The 20810-nt window shown below is 46.3% G+C and overlaps 1 protein-coding gene across 1 annotated transcript; it reads left to right on the top strand.

The window, feature by feature from the left end:
• Positions 1-456: 456 nt before the first annotated feature.
• Positions 457-2015, top strand: LOC123402687 (E3 ubiquitin-protein ligase ATL4-like). The gene has a single exon (XM_045096625.1). It carries the CDS (start codon positions 759-761, stop codon positions 1878-1880), a length of 1122 nt encoding a protein of 373 aa, XP_044952560.1. The 5' UTR covers positions 457-758; the 3' UTR covers positions 1881-2015.
• Positions 2016-20810: the final 18795 nt, after the last annotated feature.

Genomic DNA, 20810 nt, shown 5'->3' on the forward strand with positions numbered 1-20810 from the left:
ATTGACCGTGTAGCGTCCTACAAAAAGGGCTCTAGCCTCTACGAGAAGAACAAAGATTGGGCCTATTCGGCTTTTCTCGTGTCAATCAAAGCGAATTGTGCAAGCCCCACGCAAAACAGTTGGACAAAAGCGGCCCAAATCGAAGCAGATCGGATGGTTTGTGGCTTCCCTTTTACATCTGGCCATGGACAAACAAAAGCGCGGGCGTCGGTTCTCTGTTTGTCCCGTCGTCACTCTGGACGACTTATCGGTGCAATCCGGCCAAATACACCGTGTTGATACAGCAGCGGAACAAAGCAAATGAACGACCCTGCTAAGACTACGACGAAGTATCGAATTGAGTAGGGCTTGTGATCTCCGCATGATCGATTAGAGTAGGAATGGTTGACCTGTCTCGTGCAATTTCGCATGATGCGGACAGCTGAAACGATCCACCTGTGCAGTTGCAGTTGCAGTGCAGAAACACAAACACACGGTCAAAAATGTGTACTACGGTACAAGCGAAAGATGGCGAGACCGAGGACAAAATTGGGTGGAGAACCTGTGGAGGTCATTCACATTCCTGCTTCCTGTGATGGCGAGACCACCAGTATTTTACCTCCCCAGTTTCCAGTTTCCACCCCCACTCGCTGCCTACGGCGGCAGCAGTGTAGCTCTCCGTCGCCACGCCCACGCACCCCAAAACCCATAAAAGGCTCGAGACCGCGGCCAGCTACCGAGCCATAAACACGAGCTCTCCTCCTGCCTCTCCGACGGCAATGGACGGAAACTCCCTCCCGCCGCCCGCGCCGCCGTACGCAGGGGACCCCCTCGCCGTCACGATCCCCCCGCCGTTGCCGCTGCCGTTGCAGTCGCCGCCTCCGCCGCCTTCCTCCTCGCTCAACCTCTCGCCCTCGCTCCTCATCATCGCCGCGCTCCTCGCCTTCGTTTTCGTCGCGTCCATCTCCATCCACTTCCTCCTCCGCTGCCTCTCCTCGCGGCAGACGTCCTCTCCGGCTCCGAGCGCTGTTGTCTCCAGGGGACTCGGCGCCTCCTCCCGCTCCGACGCCGACGCGGCGGCCCCTTCGGCGCGACCCGCGGCGGGCCCGGCGGCGGGGGCGGCGGCAGGGGGCGAGGAGGTCGACGACGAGAAGGAGCGGCTGATCGCGTCGCTCCCGCTCTTCACGATGGCGTCGGCGCTGGCGGCGCTGCCCAAGAGCTCCCCCGACTGCGCCGTGTGCTTGTCGCCGTTCGTGCCCGACGCCGAGCTGCGGCTGCTCCCGGCGTGCCGGCACGCGTTCCACGCCGCCTGCGTCGACGCGTGGCTCCGCAACACGCCGTCCTGCCCGCTCTGCCGCGCCGCCATCTCGCTCCCGCACCCGCCTCTCCCCGCCGCCTACACCGGCGCCGCGCAGCAGGAGCCGCTGGACGCGAGGAGCAGCAGCAACGCGTCCAGGAGCTTCCGCGTCGAGATCGGCAGCGTGAGCAACCGGCGCTCGTCCGCCGCGGGGGACGACCGCCGCACCTACTCCCTCGGCTCCTTCGACTACCGCGTGGACGAGGAGGTGGAGGCCGTGGTGGCGCGCATCGCGCGCCCCGCGGCGGCGGCCAAGTCGGGGGTGGCCGGGCAGCGCGCCGCGCCGCAGCAGGGCCCGGGCGAGGCGCTGGCGGAGGCGGCGGGGTCGCGAGGGTGGCTACGGGAGTACGTGGACCGGCTGGCCTCCTCGGCGTCATCCCTCTCCGGGCGGTGGAGCGCGCGGTGGAGCCAGGGACACCATAGCCACCGGCAGGAGGATTCCTGGCGGTGGGACCCCGAAGCGGCGGCGATGGCGGCGCCGCGGGCGGCGGACGAGGACGAGGCGGGGCTCATGGGCCTGTACCGCTGGATAGTAGGCGTATAGGAGTATGATTGATTATAATTAGCCTGTCTGTAATTTCGGACCCTGAAGTTTTTTTGTCAGCTTCCATATTAATATTAGGACTCCGCTGTAAAAATAGAATTGGCCCCAGAAACAGATGATGGGGTTTGGATCGAAGCTTCCGTTGATTTGGACTGCGCCGTCGTCGTCGTCGTCGTCTTCCTCGATACATTCTCCTCCAGAATTTTGGCGCTCCGGTCCGGCGGCCAATGGAGCTCAGATCATGGTGGCCAGATGGCAGGAGGCCGTGCGTGCAGCGACGTGTTTGTCTATCCTTTCCCCGGGGAGTGGTGCGCTGTGGTGTGTGAATAGTACAGAGTACTCACTCCATTTCTTTTTAGTCTGCATATAAAAATTGATCAAAGTCAAGTGATACAAAGTTTGATCAAATATATATCAAAAGATATCAACATCTATAATACTAAACCTATATGCTATGAAAATTAATATTATGATGCATCTACTAATATTGATTTGATATTATAAATGTTGATATTTTATTTAGTAAATTTAGTCAAAGTTTATGAAGTTTGACTTTGATCAAATCTTATATGCGGACTAAGAAAACGAAGGGAGTACATGGCAATGGCATGGCCGTAGTGCACGCGCAGACTCTCACAGTCAAGCGTGCTCAGTCCGTGGATGGGGATGGGCCAGCCGTGATTTTTCAGGTCAGGGGCTGTGATCATGTCTCGTTTCTGCGAATTGATCCCAAATCGAATCAAAGTGGATACATTCCTACCCAAGATCACTGATCGCTACATGACCAGTATCTTTGCATTTTTGTTACCATGGATAGTTTCTTTGTCGTGTGATCATGTCATACCATTGCACCTAGACATTTCTAACTGACATACTAAAATTTAGCCCCTTAAAAAAAGAGAGGCTCAACTCATCAAATTTGAGGAGTTAAAAAAGGGGCGATAATGGTGGCTGGATCTCCGCGCCGACAGTGTTCGATCGATCTCGTGCCCTAATTCCCGCAACATGAAAGCTGTTGCAAAAACAACCGCATTGTCCACGGCCCCGATAGACCCGTGTCCAGCGCGGCGCCTCCCCCGTCACCGACGTGGGGGACCTCTCTGCAACACCATGGCGCAACATATCGCGCACGAGATGGTGGGATCCTACGCAAATCTAGCTCACAGAGGAGCCCTAATTCGAGAACAAGCACGACCATCTTTCTCAGCACCAAGCGCCACCCAGGGGCTTTTGTCATGAGTTGGTGTTTCATCTTGGTTCACAAATCCCTTGGTGCTGTTTTTTGAAGCTCCATTGACCAAATCCCATCAACAATCCTCGGTGAGATCCTGTTTCTGAAACATTAGCTATGTTCCACTCTCAAACATGAAACCCTTTGTGAACAAACAAAGCAACGAGCCTCCAAATTTTTAGTTGCACATGAGGCTCCAAATTTTCTGAAACATTAGATGTATTCCACATGTCCTGCTTGTTGTATGTGTGAAATATGAGCCTCAAAATTTTTAGTTGCATTCTTCCATGTTCTGAAACTTGTTGTTGATAACAGAACAATGTCTTTGGTTTGATTTCATTGTGTATGATGTTTCAGAAAAAACACATTGAGTATGTTGCATGTTTCTGGTGTGATTTGATTGTGTATGTTGCATGTTCATGGACCCCTGAAAAAATGATAAGATAAAATGTGGAGTTTGTGTTGATTTGAGTATGTTGCATGTTTCTGTTGTGTATCTGATTTTCTAAAACAAGATAAAAATGTGTTGATTCCATGGAGAGATGAAATGAATGTTGCACAACAACTGTGTTGCATGAACCTGGAACTAAAGGGAAGGGAGCAATGTCCAAGGCAATTTTTTTGTTGGTGGTGATGAAGATTCAGAGGGATTGTTCTATTCTAAACATGCAATCCGAGATGATTCAGATGATGGAGATGTTTCGGCGCAGCCAGTACTGCCCTATGTTCGGATGGTGTTTGACACAGTTGAGGATGCTAAGAAGTTCTACAAAGACTATGCCTTCAAGTTGGGGTTCGGGACACATATATCTACTTCAAATTCAATCAGAAGAGAGGCCAGAAGAAAGAGGATGCAATACTGATAAAGAGGGTATTTGCATGTGGGCACGCTACAAAGCCCGGTAAAACTGAAACGAGAAGCACATGAGAGAGCATTGCAGCGGAAAAGAACAACTCTAGAAGTCAACCTAGTGAAGGGATGGATGTAACAAGAAAACGTCAAAAACTAGGATGCTCTGTCATGATTGTAAGACGCATATGTTTGTTGGCTAAGGGAGGAGAGATGGATAGTGACTTGCTTTGTTGGGGAGCATACGCATCCACTGATGGAACAGCTGAAGCGTGTTAGGTACCACCGCTCGCACCGCAGCATACCTGTCGAGGATTACCAACTCTTGTTCATGTTGGATGATGTGAGCCTCTCAAATTCAGATTGCATGGGCGTCCTTGGTAGTATCCGTGGAGGTGACACTAGGATACTGCCATATGTGAAGAGATATGTTTCAAATAAACACTCCGGGAAGGGTTAACATTCCGAGACATGGATATGTCAGTGAAGTACTTTGAGAGGAGGAAGGCTGAGAATCTAGAGTTTTTCTATGCGAAGCAGTAAGATGCTGCAACACACTTAATGACTGTCTTATTTTGGGTTGATGGGAGAGCAAGGTCATTACACCCGAAATATAAAGATTGTGTATTCTTCAAGCAACCTTCTACATCAATTGATATAACATGCCATTTGCTCCTATAGTTGGTGTCAACAACGACCTCCATAAAATTGCACTCGGGTACGCCTTGTTGCCAGATGGAACTATTGAAACATTTAAGTGGGTGTTTGAGTAGTGGATGGTTGCGATGGATAATGAGCATCCTACCAACATCGTGACTAACCAGGACGTAGCGATGGCAGCAACCTCTGATCACGTGTTCCCAAACACTTGTCATAGGTGTTGCAAGTTTCATGTGCTTAGCAATGCACGTTCTGAGTTGGGAACGGTGTTGAGCGGAGATGAGGCATTTGCAGATGTGTTTTACTTTTACACTTTTGTCAATTAATCTGAAATTGTTGAGTAATTTCAGGAAACAAGGTAGAACATGTTGCATTGTTCTCAAGTGGATGGGAACAAACATATGAAGAACATGTGGTGCACAAGGCACACATGGGCTCTGATACTTGTGATGTGTGTTGGGTTTTCCGTCAAGAGGAATAGGTTATCGCACCACAATGTGGGTAAGTATTTCCCTGAGTTATGAAACTAAGGTTTATCGGACCAATAGGAATATCAACCACAACCCACTTCAGCGGCTGCACACAAAAGAACAACCAACTTGCACCCAGCGCGGGCAAGAGTGTTGTCAATCCTCTTGTATTGTTATTTGCAAGAAAGTGAGGTGTGTAGAGAATTGCAGATAGCAAGATAAAATAAAAACAAGTAAATGGCAGCAAGGTGTTGAAGGTTTTATCAATATCTCGTGAATAAACCGGGAGGCTATAGTTTTCCATAATGGCATCTCTCATGAAAAACAACATACGATGGGTAAACAAATTACTGTTGGGAAATTGAGAGAAAAGCGGATAGTTATGTGATATTCATGGCAATGATCATGTGTATATATGCATTACGTCCATAAACAAATAGGCCAACTCCTGCCTACACCTATTACTATTACTCCACTCATCGACCGCTATCCAACATGCATCTAGAGTATTAAGTAAATCAAAGTAATGCATGGAGAACAATGACATGATGTACATAAGGTAAACTCAAGCAATATGTATAAACCCCATCATTTTATACTTAGTAGAAGCAACACAAAGACACATCTTGTCCCCTTCTGCCACTGGGATATAGAAATTCTCGAGGTTGAACCTACCACAACACACCTCTCACACCGAAGAAATATCGATCTAGTTGGCCAAACAATTTCAATAGATCGGAGAGAATTACGAAGCTATCATAATCATGCACAAAAGAACCATATAAGTATTCATAGGATACTCAAATATTAATAATGAATAATCTGAACATCAACCCACAATTCAGCGGATCCCAACAAATGCACTACACAAAAGGAATTACATCATGTGGATCAAATCGAAGATGCGATGATCATTGTATTGAAGATAAGAGAGAGAGAGAGAGTGAGAGAGAGAGAGCGAGCGAGAGAGAGAGAGATTTCCATCTAGGTACTGGCTATGGACCCATAGGTCTGTGGTGAACTACTCACACATCATCGTTAGGGCAACAAGGTTGATGAAGAGACCCTCCGTGATCGATCACACCTCTGGGAGGGTGCCGGAACGGAGCTCCAGATGGCCTCCCGTCAGAACAGAGACTTGCGATGGTGTAAAAAGTGTTTGAGGACTCCTTCTGATGTTTTTAGGGCAGATGAGAATTTATAAGCCATAGAATGGAATCAGGAGGGCCACGAGGGAGGCAGAAGCCATCAGGGCACCCCTAGGCCACACCCTATTGGCGTGTGGGCCCCTCGTGCGGCCTCTAGCCTTCTTCGGATACTCCCCGGTCTTCTTTAAGTTTCAGGGTAATTGGACTTCGTTTGGTATGGAAAACTTGAAAAGTGAAAAGCATGCAGAAAACGACAATTGACACTGAGCACTGGGTAAATAGATTAGCGCTATAAAATAATAGAAATTGGTAAATAAATACCCAAAAAGTATTATTAAAAGATAATATATCACCATGGAACAATCAAAAATTATAGATACGTTGGAGACATATTAGGCTCCAACATACTTCAAGAACAAATTCTTCCCATTCGCGAGCACAACAAGCATGCATGAGGGGCTCAACTCATATTTCAAGACCCTGATTTGACCCGCTGATTTTGTTCGGAGGTTTATGCATTAATATGAATGTGCCAACTACCAAGAAACTATGCTTAATCGTGAGGACAATTCTGTATTCACTTGTGAAACAACAACTATGCCACTATGTTCTAGTTTGTGACCAATTTCTTATGATGTTGCAGGTACAACATTGACTGCCAAATTGCTGCTTACTACACTTGTAGCGTCTTTGGTAAGTTTGAGAAATATGTGACTGCATCTATCGATTTTATTATCAACCAAGACAGTGACTACCAAGGGCAAGGCCTCTTGTTTGAGCTAAAATCAAGCTCCCATGAGAACCCAAAGCTATATTCTATGCATGTTATGATGGATGAAGGGGTGTCTAGATATAGCTGCCACTACTTTGAGATGAATGGGCTGATTTGTTCACACATAATAAGGGAAATGGTTCATCTCAATGTCTAAGTAATTCCGCAAAAATACATGTTGGAGAGGTGGTTTGAATCAGCCACAACAAGCATCGAAGGACTGGTCGGTGGCTGGACTTTGGGCACCCCACGACAAACACGCTAAAATACAACTCCTTGTATCCAAGGTTAACATGGCTTGCCTGTAATGCATGTTGCAATGATGATGCCTACAAAATATTATATGAAGCATTAAAAGTTCTTGAGCCTGCCATAACAGCGGTGAAGACAGGAGCACTTCCAGATCAACAAGAAATACAACATAGTGAACCCCCAACATCACCCGCTGCAACAACGATAACATTGAATGATAACCTGCGATAATATCAAAGTTCGGATATGCTACAAAACCCAACTCGTGTCCCTAAGAAAGGCTGATAAACTGACAGAGAGAAGAGAAATAAGACGCTAGTAGAGCAGCGAGATGATGAACAAGAAAAGAAGGCAAAAGAAGAAGAGAATAAGGCAACGACATCAGGAAAGCCAAGAGGTGTAAATAGGATTGTTCCCTGCAAGCACTGCAACAAACTAGGACACAATTTCCAAACATGTGCCCCCTAAAAGCTACGATGGAGGCGGCGACAGCACCCCCAAAATGCTAGTTCTGCTCTAGAGCTGGACATGCAGTACGAGAATGTTAGTACTTGAGAGACGTGATGGCAAATGATCCAAAAATTGCCCAAGTGATGCAAGTGAAGCTCTAGACAAAAAAATGAGAGAAACATGGGGAAGACCCCCGACAGCCGCGTTTTTGTTTTCTTTTCATCTTGTAAAGCAATATGTACTTGCTCCCCGTGTTTGATACATGAACTTCTATTTTGCAAACTTGATGACGTATAAATTGCATTTGCAAGACATGATACACGAACATGATGTTGTGACATGTATTTTCAGTTGGGTTATGTTTCCAGTACATCACCAAGTTTTTCATTTGGCAAAAAAAATATTATGAAAAATAGCTTATGTGGTTAGATTGCTCGAGGGATGCATCCATGAAAAATAGATAATGTATTCTTATTTCAAGAAAAACATAATCTTACATGAAGGGACTATCATTTGGGTGATGTTACAGGAACATGTATTCATGTGTTCATATTACACGGACATGATGTTGTGATGGGAAAATGCAGTCAATTGTTGATTTTGCTAGGGTATAATATAGATCAAAGGATCATGCTACAGAGAGACGATGGTAATAGAAGATTTTTCCATTGAAAGAATTATCATGCAGCAAGTGCTCCCATACCCCAAAATGATACACACTAGGAAAATGTAACAACCATTTGATTATCATGTCTACACTTATATAGGTATGCAACACCGAAGCATTAGCAAAAAATTGGTTGCATCTATAAAGCTCCAGCATACAAAAAACAAGAGGAAAAAGGGGGCATGCCCGAGCATGACACATTCTTATCCAAAAATTTAGTTCCATGGACTACTAGAGAGCTCGGTTACAAACATGTCGCACATACATGCACCGGAAAAAAGAGGCCTAACTACTAGCAAGGTCCTGTTGTGGTTGAGGGTTCGCATCAATTTATGACCTTTTCAGCAGGGCTTGGAACTCCTCCTCTGAGCCGAGGGTGTTTTGCAGGTGCTTGAAAAACTTTGCGGCAATGTACTTCTGGAAGTTGAGCAAGGATTTTTGTCTTGAGCATACACAACAAGAAAAACAGATCATGAGAAACTACTAGCTAGGAAAAAAATACTATTGCAGAAAAGATGATTTCACAAAAATGATTATAGTGTTGCACAGTGTTTCTTTACTACTAGTGTTGCACAGTGTCTTTGTACTACTAGTGTTGCATAGATTGCGAAAATAGAGAAAAAGGAGTGTGAATCATACTCTATTGAATGGCTTCAACCCCTTGGCAGTTAAATTCTCCATGTATAGAATAGAAAGATGCCACAACCAAATCTGCGAGAAAAAATAGGGAGGACAAATGAGATCACAAAAATGAGATAAAGTTGCTTCCTTCATAAAAATGTAAAGTTGCGAAAAATAATACATTGGTGACTGTTATGAGTAGCTTGGTGGACTGAAGCGCTCAAATGTTTCAACATCATGCTTCCATGGGTTTCTTTCTCTCACCAAAGTTTTGAAGTTCGTTATCTAGAATGTAAAATTGATTGGTACCTGATGAACCACAAGTATAGGGGATCAATCATAGTCCTTTCGATAAGTAAGAGTGTCGAACCCAACGAGGAGCGGATGGAAATGACAAGCGATTTTTAGCAAGGCAATTTCTGCAAGCACTGAAATAGCGGTAACAAGTTGTAACGCCCAAGATGCGGTCCTAATCTTATTTTGGCACGAGGGCCTCGACAGGGATAGAAACGCATCTCGTCGTTTCACGAGAATGGATATTGTTACAAGTACATGTACTGAAAAGATGAGTATAAGGAGTTGGCTTACACTCACCACAAGCTACATCAGAGTCACACCAGTATAATACATACAATCATCATGAAGAAGAGCACGGTCCGACTACGGACGGAAACAAACGATAAAAGAACGACGTCCATCCTTGCAATCCCAGGCTGCCGGCCTGGAACCCATCCTAGATCGATAATGAAGATGAAGAAACTCCAAATAGCACAATCAGCGTGCTCACGTCAAAGTAACTCTTTACCTGTTCCTGCAACTAGTGTTGTGGTAATTTGTGAGCCACAGGGGACTCAGAAATCTCATTTCCAAAGGTATCAAGACTAGAAAAGTTTAATGGATGAGGTATGGTTAAGTGGTGAGGCTGCAACAAGCGACTAAGCATTTATTTGGTGGCTAACTTACGAGTACAAGAATAAAAGAGGGGGATGATCTACGCATAACGGACGTGAACTAGTGATAACCAAATGAATGATCCTGAACACCTACTTACCTCAGACATAACCCCACCGTGTCCTCGATCGGAGAAGGAGCTCACGAAAGAGACAGTCACGGTTACGCACTCAGTTGGAAAATTAAGTTAACTTCAAGTTATGTAGAACCGGATGTTAAACAAAGTTTCCCTGTTGCCACATAACCGCGGGCACGGCTTTCCGAAAGATTTAACCCTGCAGGGGTGCTCCAACTAGTCCATCACAAACTACCACACGCTGCGACAGAATGACCTCGATCAGGGAAACCCATGATCTACTCGGGTTCCTATTGGAAAACCTCAACCTCCAGATAACCCAAAGCATCCTCGGAATCCCACGCGCAAGACGCTCGAGAAAGGTAAAACAAGTCCCACAAGGCCGCCCGGCGTGTCGACAATCCCGATAGGAGCCGCGTATCTCGTTCTCAGGCATGACAGATAAGCGAAGTGTAGGATGGCCTGATAGACATCACCCGAGTTGCCCCGGGTTGGTCCCGCACGGTGCTCTATTTTCGACCATCACCATTAGCACTGGCCCTCCCTGTATTATGTTGAATTACTCCTCGGGTAGCGCTAACTCCCTATGTTTTTTAGTATTAACAGAATTATGTTGTTGGCAAATATAGTACCAATGTTGGGCCTTGCCAGACGAGCTTTATCCCAAAACGAGAATCTAGGGGGTCCCCATAACAACCCCAAGCATGTTAGGAGCGCTCATTTATGGAACATAACACCGGTAGCCGAAACTAAGGCGGCAAAGGTGGAACAAAACATCAGGTTAGAAAGGCCGAGCCTTCCACCTTTTACCAAGTATATAGGTGCATTAATTTAATTAGCATTAATATGGTGATATAACAGGGAACCCATGTTATCACATGGAAGCAACTACACCCGCAACTAGCAATGCCAACTTATGGTTAAGCAAGCGGTAACATAGCCAATTAGTGGTTTGCTAGGTTGTGATCAGGTTGAAGGTTTTCATGGAAATGTTGAGAGGCTGATATTTAACAGGTGGTAGGCAGCGAGACATAACGATAGAAATGATAAGACTAGCATGGCAATGATAGTAATGGTATCTAAGGAAAAGATCATCTTGCCTTGGATCCAGCTTGGAAGAAGAATGACTCTGTGAAGTAGACGAACCGACGTAGTCGAACGGATCCTCACATTCCGACACACTTGCGGAACTCTATCGAGACGAAGCAAACGGAAACAAGAATCAACACACGAAATTCACCACGGCACATGCACGGCATAATGCACAACACGTATGATGCATGATCGGATACAGTTGTGCAGGGTATGGCATGCCATCCACAACAATCAAACACTACACATTAAGTGAAGTTCAATATACAACGAGTTGCATATTGATGAAACTCCACATATGAATTATTTAGTTCTATCCTGATTAGGTACATGGCAATATTAAATGTTGTTAAACATGGCAAGAGGTGAAGCGTAACTAAACTACCTATCTAGGCATTTTAAATGAGGTCAGAAACGACATATAACATCTCCGAAACGACCCCTCGCGTTAAATTAGAATATGTCCAGATCTGAACTAACATATTTTAATATTTGTTAAACAAAAAAATAAAGTGGTTCACGTGATTCTACGCGTCGTTTCAATCAATTAACACATAGAGATCATTGCAAACGGAGTTACGGTTCAAAAGATATGATCACCGCAAGATATGATGACATGAATGCAGTATGTATGCAAATGACAACCACAAGCATTATAAACCATACAAGCAGCAATATAATATGAAACTACACGAGATTCTAAGAAAGTTTCATATATGACACGTACAAAACGGCGCAACGGTTCAACAAATAAAAGAAAAACAAGAAATAGCTACAATCTGCGAAAAACAACGACATGGCATTTTCCGCACCCTAAAACAACAACAACATAATTCTAAAACATGCAAACAAAACATGAGGCAGTAGTGATCAAGATGCACAACAACACTCTAGTAAAAACAACTAGCATGGAAGCATGGGTCACTAGGAAAAGAATTCACAAAATGGCATCTCGCACACAGTTTCAGACTTAGAGAAAATAACAGTTTTGACAGTGTAATTTTCAACCAGAAGGCATATTGACAGCAGTAAAACTTTATTCTACGGGGCACCGAATGGCATGAAAATTGGCAGCATGCTAGTGAATCTTAAGTACTACAATTAACTCCATTGCACCAACCTCAAAGGAGCTGTAGATCACTAGCAAAACTCATGGCAAGACAACAACAAAATATAACAGATCTCAGACTTAGAAATATTTCAGCATCTCCAAATCAGCACTATTTCTAGCATGTTGGCGACAAGCAAACAACACCTAAACATGGATTTCTAAAGCAACCAAAATTACTAGGGGCTAGCATACATATCCAAGGGCATATCTCTAGTTCACAACTAATTCATATCACGCACGGAATAAATCCCATAAAATAAATAAGAGGGCAACATGGCAAGATATCATGCACGCAAAATTACTCGGACGGCAAAACTAAACGCATAGTTAAATTCTATGGATTTTTCTACCCCCAAAGCATATATAATATGTGGGGATGCAAAATAAAACTAACGCCACACATGTATGCAAGAATATGTCCTAAACACGACATGGCAAACTATTGTCGGCTCCTGCATGCAAAAATGTAAGGAACTACTATAAAATACATGGGAGGCGCAATAGCTCCTGCTCAGGAGGAGCTCGGGGAAGTGCACAGGAGGAGCTGGGTTGGAGGCAGCTTTGGGCGGCTGGCAGCGACGCGACCCGGGCCCGGGGAGGGCCGGATCTGGGCTCGGGCAGGTCCTGGCGGTTGGCAGGAGGTGGGAGGAGGCTGGCTGTGGCGACTAGGGTTTGGGGAGGTACGGGAAACAAGGGAGAGAGAGGAATGTTGTCTATTTATAGACAGAGGGGCCAGGGTTAGGGTTTCGGGCATTTTCGGACCCTCCAATCTCGATCGGACGGCTCCGGAAACATCCTAAGATTAGGTTAGGCCGTGTAGAGGGGTGTAGGCTGAGATGAGAGGGGATAACGGGCACCCGGTGACAGAGTTTTAAAACACCGAAAACGTGTGATGATAAGCCGATGTCGGTACCGCTACGGTCGGACGTTTGGGTATCAAACGGACTCCGATTGCGACGAAAATTGCGAGGTGGTCTACCTATATTAAAATAATACCGCACGCCAAGTTTCAACACAACCTGAGAATATTTCAAACACACTTTTAAAAACAGGATTTGAACGGTGCCGCGGGCGCGTGCGTGTGTGGTCAGACTCAAAACGATCAATGTCTATAACGGAGAGAACCGGCAACTAATAGCGGATGGAAGTCTGAAACTGGTGGCAACGGAGTGTTGATGCAATGCAGATGATGCGAATGATGCAATGATAAATGCGACAGACAATTATAACACGGCGTCAATGAAATAAAAGGGAATCTTCTGGAGCGTCGGTCTCGGGCTGTCACACAAGTTCCAAGTAATAATAGTAACAATAGGTGCACCATGGTAGCCCAATCCTTATGTGGCAGGAACAACTAATTATAATAGGCAAACCGTTCTTGAGGGCACACAAAAATTTCATCTAGACACTTTCCTAATATTGGATTAATTCACGTTTGGTACATTGATAATTTGATATGTGGGTGGGCTAGTGATTGGGTGTTGTTCTTACTTGAACAAACCTCACACTTATGATTAACCCCCTCCCCCCCGCAAGCATCCACAACTATGGAAAAGTATTAAGAATAAATTCTAACCATATCATTAAACATAGGGATCCAAATTAGCCCCTTACGGAATAACGCATAAACTCGAGTTTAAGTTTCTGTCACTCTCGCAACCCACCATCTAATTACTACTCCACAATGCATTCCCTTAGGCCCAAAGATGGTGAAGTGCTATGTAGTCGACGTTCACATAACACCACTAAGGGAACCACAACATTCATATCATCAAAATATCAACTTCACATGACTACTTGCAACATGACTTGTCTCGTGGCGTCAAGAACAAAGGCAACTAATCAAAAGTGATAAACATGCTCATGGTCAGAGAGGTATTAAATAGCATATTGGATCTGAACATATGATCTTCCACCAAATAAACCATAAAGCATCAACTACAAGATGTAATAAACACTACTAGTCACACCCGAGGTACCAATCTGAGGTTCCGGTACAAGATTGAGCACAAGAGATGAACTAGCGTTTTGAGAGGAGATGGCGCTGATGAAGAATGGCCTCCCCAAGATGAGAGGGTTGTTGGTGATGATGATGGCCTCGATTTCCCCCTTCGGGAGGGAAGTTCGTCCAGCGGAATCGCTCCGCCGGAGGGCAAAAGTGTTGTTCGAGCATATTTCTCCATATGTGGTTTTGGTAATTGATGACAATTCCTATGGACTAATGGTTGCCTTAAGTTATATTTTTAGGATTTGTCCATAGGAACTTCTTGAAGTCCATCTGTTGGGTTCAAGGAGTTTATATGATGACTAAGGTGGTATTCAAGGTATTATCCAAAGAATGGTCATAGAGACACAAGGTTGATCAAGATCGTCAGACAAAGAGTAAATCAAGATGATCAACACACAAAGCGTACAAGATGTACCGAGAGGGATCAAGTGATCCCATGGTATGGTAAGCATTGTTCATTACGTGTTTGTGTACTAACCCATGGTCTTCGTGAGAGTTCTATGTGGGGTTAGGTGTGTTTCCATGGGCTTGCGTCTAGAGGAAGATCTCATACAGCCCATGAAGGATGACATCAAGTTGTGATCGTCATCAAGATTGCGGTTTGCAAGTTCAAGTGGATCAGCACGAAGATATCATGATTGAAGCTTGTCATCCATTGTGGTGGCAATGGACTTGTGAAGATATGCCGAAGAGCGGCTCACCCATGTTGTGTATGGGGGAGCAATCAACTAGTCTTCATCAAGCCAACACAATCAAGAAGGTGGTCCATCTTGAGGAAGCCAAGATCATCGTCATCTAGCTCAAGAGGACGAGGTGCAAGGTATAGGTTTGCCCTTGATAGGTTTTCTGTTTTAGGATAGATTGACGTATTGTCAAGGGGGTTGTGACAGCCCGATGCCAATGTTCCAGAAGATTCCCCTCTCTTTCCGTTTTCGTCGCGTGTCTATTTTTATTTGTCGCATCATCATCGCATCATGCGCATCATCAGCATTGCATCGGTATCCCGTTGCCGCTAGTTTTCAAAACTTGCATCCGTTATTAGTTGCCGGTTCTCGTTGTTGTCCGTTCTACGCCCGACCACACTCGCACGCGCCCGCGCATCGTCAAGACCTTGTTTTTATAACGTGTTTAAAACTTTCTCCGATTGAGCTGGAACTTGGCGTACAGTCTGAATTTAGTGTAGGTAGGCCGTCTGTCGAATTTCATCGCGATCGGAGCTAGTTTGTTACCCGTGCCGTTTATTATATAGCGGCACTATAGCCGGTCAATTGTCGGACGTTGCGGTATTTCAAACTCTGTCACCGGGTTGCTCGTTTTCCCTCTCATCTTTGCCTAGCCCCTCTGCACAGTGCGTCGACCCTACGCGCAATCCAGTCCGAAAACCTCCCGGAACCCGAGCCCGGCGGTCGTGACCGTTGGATCCGGATCAACCCCGTTTTACCGCAATCAGTCATCGGTTTGTCCATTGGACTCCCTAGCCTATTCATTCTCGACCGTCCGATTTATATCGGAGGGTCCAGTCAGTCCTATCCAAGCCCACCTAATTATTTAAGCAGGCAAACCCTAGTCCAATCAGTCCCATCTGCCGCCACCGCACTTCACCTGGTCTTCTTCCTCGATTTTTCCTCCACCCCAATCGGGCGCCAGATCCATTCCTAGTTTTCCCCACCAGACAACCCGCGTAGTCACTTCCCGATTTGCGAGCCAGCCGCCAGTTCCGCTCGATCCCCGAGCCCGCGCATGCCGCGTCCCCGCTCGCGCAGCAGGCTCCGCCCGTGTCCTTCGGCGTCTCCTGTCGACAGCAGCCTCGGTAGCATCGCCTTCGCTTGATCTGGTTCGAGCCTCTAGATCGGGAGGCAAAACCGAGCCGCCCCGCGCGTCAGGTGGCTTCGCCAGGGCCGTTCTTCCCGCGATCTGGGGATCCAGATCGGGCCCCGCTGAGACAGCCACCTCCTAGCGCCTCGTGCCAGCGCCGCCACATGCTCCTCGTGTGGAGCCGGCGCGAGCGCGTCGCCCGCCTGGCCTCCCCGCGCGTTGACCAGCGCTGCGGTTCCTCCCAGCGCCAGCAGCTCAGTCCTCCAGCAGCGATCCAGGCCAGGCCCCTCCCTTCTCTTCCCTCCCTGCCTCCTCTCTCTCTCCCCTTGACCTCTTCCTCTCCTTGTTCCCGTGATGCAGAGAAGCACGCTGCAGCTCTGTGTGAAGGCCAGCCCGATGGAGCTTCATGCTGCCGTTGCTGTGATCGACCTCGACGGTCCCCGTCTTTGGGAATGGAGCAGACGCCCCGGATCCGCCTCCCTCGCCTCGCCTGGACCCCATGCCGGCATCACCGCAGCATCCGCAGCCTGCATCCCCAGCGACATGGTACGGACCTGCATCCTCAAGCACGGTAGCAGAGAAAGCCATGTCTGTTTGTATATTCAGTTTGGTTCAATCAGAGTTACATTCTAGTTCATCTCGCGTAGACATCCATTTTGTTCCAAAGCTCGATGTAGCCCAGCTGGTGAGCGCCTTAGTGTGCAACCGCAAGGTCTTGGGTTCAAATCCCATGCACCCCTATTTTTAGTTTGTTATGTTATTGGTACAGGTTGGCCCCTTTGCTTTTTCATTTTGAGAAAAACCCATCTACTGTTGCAATCACTTCGTAGCCCAGCTGGTTAGTGAGCAGCGCTAACACGAGGGAGGTTCTGGGTTCGACTCCAGATCCACCCAATTTTTGGCTTTGCCTTTTATTTTCTTTCACACACACACACATGGGCATTTGGCCCCGATTTACTCTTGGGCCGCTGCACTATGCTGCTTCGGGCCCATGCATGGGTTTTTTCCACCTGTGTAGATTTAGCATTTTCCACCACATGCATTTTTTTTAAAATGCCGTAGATTTTAAACCGTGCGTCGGATCGGAATAAGTTAGATATGTAAAACATATAGAATTTCACGTAGATTAATATTTTTCAACTCTCATGCATGCTTAAAGCTGTTTAGTGTGGAGTTTGTATTGGTTTGTGCGTCGACGTGTTGAAACGGTTTAGGTCGTAACTATTTGTCCGTAGCTCCGTTGGAGATGTGCCATATATGTAAGTGGACCACAACGACGAATAGAAACACGTGAACCACTTTGTTTTTCCGTTTAACAAACCTAAAATGTGATTAGGACAAATCTGGCCGTTTAACAAACCTAAAATGTGATTAGGACAAATCTGGACAGAATTAGAATTTAACGTGTGGGGTCATTTTGGAGATGCTATAAGTTGCTTTCGGCCTCATTTAAAATGCCTAGATAGATAGATTAATTAGTGCTTCACCCCCTTGCCATGTTAACAACATTTAAAATATTGCCGTGTAAATTAACGGGAGTGAACTAAACCATTAAATGTGGAGTTTCGTCGATATGCAACCCGTTGCATATCGAGCTTCACTTAATGTGTAGTGTTTGATTGTTGTGATTGTCATGCCTTGCATTAGACCATTCATGCATCATATGTGTTATGCATCATGTGGTGAATATCGTGTGTTGATTTGTGTTTCCGGTTTGCTTCATCTTGATAGAGTTCCGCAAGCGTGTCGGAATGTGAGGACCCGTTCGACTACGATGGTTTGCCGACTCCACCGAGTTGTTCTTCTTCCAAGCGGGATCTCAGGCAAGATGATCATTTCCCGAGATACCATTACTATCATTGCCATGCTAGTTTTACCGTTTCTATCGATTATGTCTCGTTGCCTACCACTTGTTAAATATCAGCCTCTCAACAATGCCATGATAACCTTCAACCTGTTCGACCTAGCAAACCACTGATTGGCTATGTTACCGCTTGCTAAACCCTGTGTTAGCGTTGCTAGTTGCAGGTGTAGTTGCTTCCATGTGAAAACATGGGTTCCTTGTTATATCACCATATTTAAATGTTATTTAATTTAATGCACCTATATACTTGGTAAAAGGTGGAAGGCTCAGCCTTTCTAGCCTGGTGTTTTGTTCCACCTTTGCCCCCTTAGTTTCCGGCTACCGGTGTTATGTTCCATAAACGAGCTCTCCTAACACGATCGGGGTTGTTATGGGGACCCCCTTGATAATTCATTTTAGATTAAAGCTGGTCCGGCAAGGCCCAACATTGGTTCTACATTTGCCCAACATAATAACTTTGTTAATATTGAAATGCATAGGGCGTCATGAACCCGAGGAGTAATTTTACATAAACAGGGGGGGCCAGTGCTGATGGTGTTGGTCCCAAACGGTCTGCCTGCGGGGCCACCACAGTGAAACTCGAGGTTTGGCACCCATAGCTAGTTCCATCCGTCGTGTCCTGAGAACGAGATACGCGGCTCCTATCGGGATCGTCGACACGCCGGGCGGCCTTGCTGGATTAGTTTTTACCTTTGACGGAATATCTTGATGCATCGGGATTCCGGTGATGCTTTGGGTAATCTCAGAGTTGAGGTTTTCCACTAGGGAATCCGACGAGATCGCGAGCTTCGTGATTGAGGATTTCTATGTGGCTTGTGGTATATGATGGACTAGTTGGAGCACCCCTGCATGGTTAAATCTTTCGGAAAGCCGTGCCCACGGTTATGTGGCAACGTGGAAGCTTTGTTTAACACTGGTTCTAGATAACTTGAAATTAACTTAATTAAAAATATGCCAACTGTGTGCGTAACCGCGACTGTCTCTTTCGTGAGTTCTTTCTCCGATCGAGGACATGGTGGGTTATGTCTGACGTAGGTAGGTGTTTAGGATCATTTATTTGATCAACAGTAGTTCACGTCCATTATGCGTAGATCTTCCCTCTCTTACTTCTTGTACTCGTAAGTTAGCCACCATAAACATATGCATAGCCGCTGCTGCAACCTCACCACTTAACCATGCCTCACCCATTAAGCTTTGCTAGTCTTGATACCTTTGGAAATGAGATTGCTGAGTCCCCTGTGGCTCACAGATTACTACAACACCAGTTGCAGGTGCAGGTAAAGATTACTTGACGCGAGCGCGTTGATTGTTCATTTGGAGTTGCTTCTTCTTCTTCTTCATCATCGATCTAGGATGGGTTCCAGGCCGGCAACCTGGGATAGCAAGGATGGACGTCGGTCTTATTTTGTCGTTTGTTTTCGTCCGTAGTCGGACCCTGCTCTTACTCTTGATGAATATGTAATGTACTTATGTGACTTTGATGTAGCTTGTGGCGAGTGTAAGCCAATTCTATATATCTCTTCTTTTCAGTACATGTACTTGTAATGATATCCATTCTTGCGACACGACGAGATGCGCTTCTATCCCTGACGAGGCCCTCGTGCCAAATTGAGGATATGGTCGCATCTTGGGCGTGACAGGGGTCTCTCAAGCGAGTAGCTCGATCATACCGTTCGTTGAGAGCTCAAACCATTTGGATCCTTGCATCATACTTCTTGGTTCTTATTTGGTGTTTCTCTTTATGAGTTTTAGAGCTTATGGTCATCTTCATGCCAAGCTCGAGTTCATCGAAAACAGAGTCCATATGCATCTACTATGATGTTCTCGATGTTGGAGTTTTTGCTTTTTGGATAGCTCTTGTCGTGCTGAATCCAACAAACTTGAGTTTGCTCAATTCGGAGCTCGTATGCGAAAGTTATGGTTGTTTCATTGGCGAGAGGTAGTACCGCTCCCTAGCGGTAGTACCGCTCCGGGTGGGCGGTAGTACTGCTTCGGGACTGTAGTACCTCTCTCTGAGCGGTTGTACTTCGTCGGACTTTTTGCGAATACTTTTCCAAGCGGTGGTAGGCCCGAGAGTAATATCTTTACTATCGTGTCCTAGCGGTAGTACTGCTCCTCACCAGCGGTAGTACCGCTAGGGACAGCGGTAGTACCGCTCCTCGCCAACGGCAGTACTGCTAGGGGCAGCGGTAGTACCGCTAGGGGCATCGGTAGTACCGCTGTGCGCGGGCTGCAAGTGGGGGTAACGGTCTGATTCCTTCCCCCACTATATAAAGGGGGTCTTCTTCCCCCTTGGACTGATCTATCCGTTGAGCTCATGTTCTTCCCCCCATTGTTGACCTTCTTAGAGCTTTCTAACTCTCAATCCCTCCAATGATTCTTGCTAGTTCTTGAGGGAAAAGAGAGAGGAGATCTAGATCCACATATCCACTAATCACTTTCTCCTCTATGTGAGGGGCACCCCTTGGATCTAGATCTTGGAGTTCTTTGTGAGCTCCTTGTTCTTCCTCTCATATTTCTCCATAGCTTTTGTTGTTGTGGAGGGATTTGAGTGTGAGGGACTTGGCCACTTCGTGTGTTCTTGCCATTGCATTAGCTGCATCGGTTTGAGGTGTCCACGGTGATACGTGGAAGTGAAGTTTGAGAAGCTTATTACCTTTTGGTACTTAGTACCCTAGAGATTGTTCTTCATGGATGCTTTGGAGTCCTAGAAGCTTGGTGGTGCCTCAGAGCTCAATCATTGTGGTGTAAAGCTCTGGGCAAGCGTCAGGTTCTCCAATTAGGTTGTGGAGATTGCCCCGAGCAATTTGTACGGGTACCGGTGACCGCACCCCAGGGTTGCCATTTGTACGGTTCGGTGACCGCCCTCAAGGGTCCCTTAGTGGAATCACG

The sequence above is a fragment of the Hordeum vulgare genome, chromosome 6H (genome assembly GCF_904849725.1).
Source record: "Hordeum vulgare subsp. vulgare chromosome 6H, MorexV3_pseudomolecules_assembly, whole genome shotgun sequence".
NCBI lineage: Eukaryota > Viridiplantae > Streptophyta > Magnoliopsida > Poales > Poaceae > Hordeum > Hordeum vulgare.

Coding starts and splice junctions, on each gene's coding strand:
- LOC123402687 (XM_045096625.1), top strand. CDS start 759: ATGGACGGAAACTCCCTCCCGCCGCCCGCGCCGCCGTACGCAGGGGAC.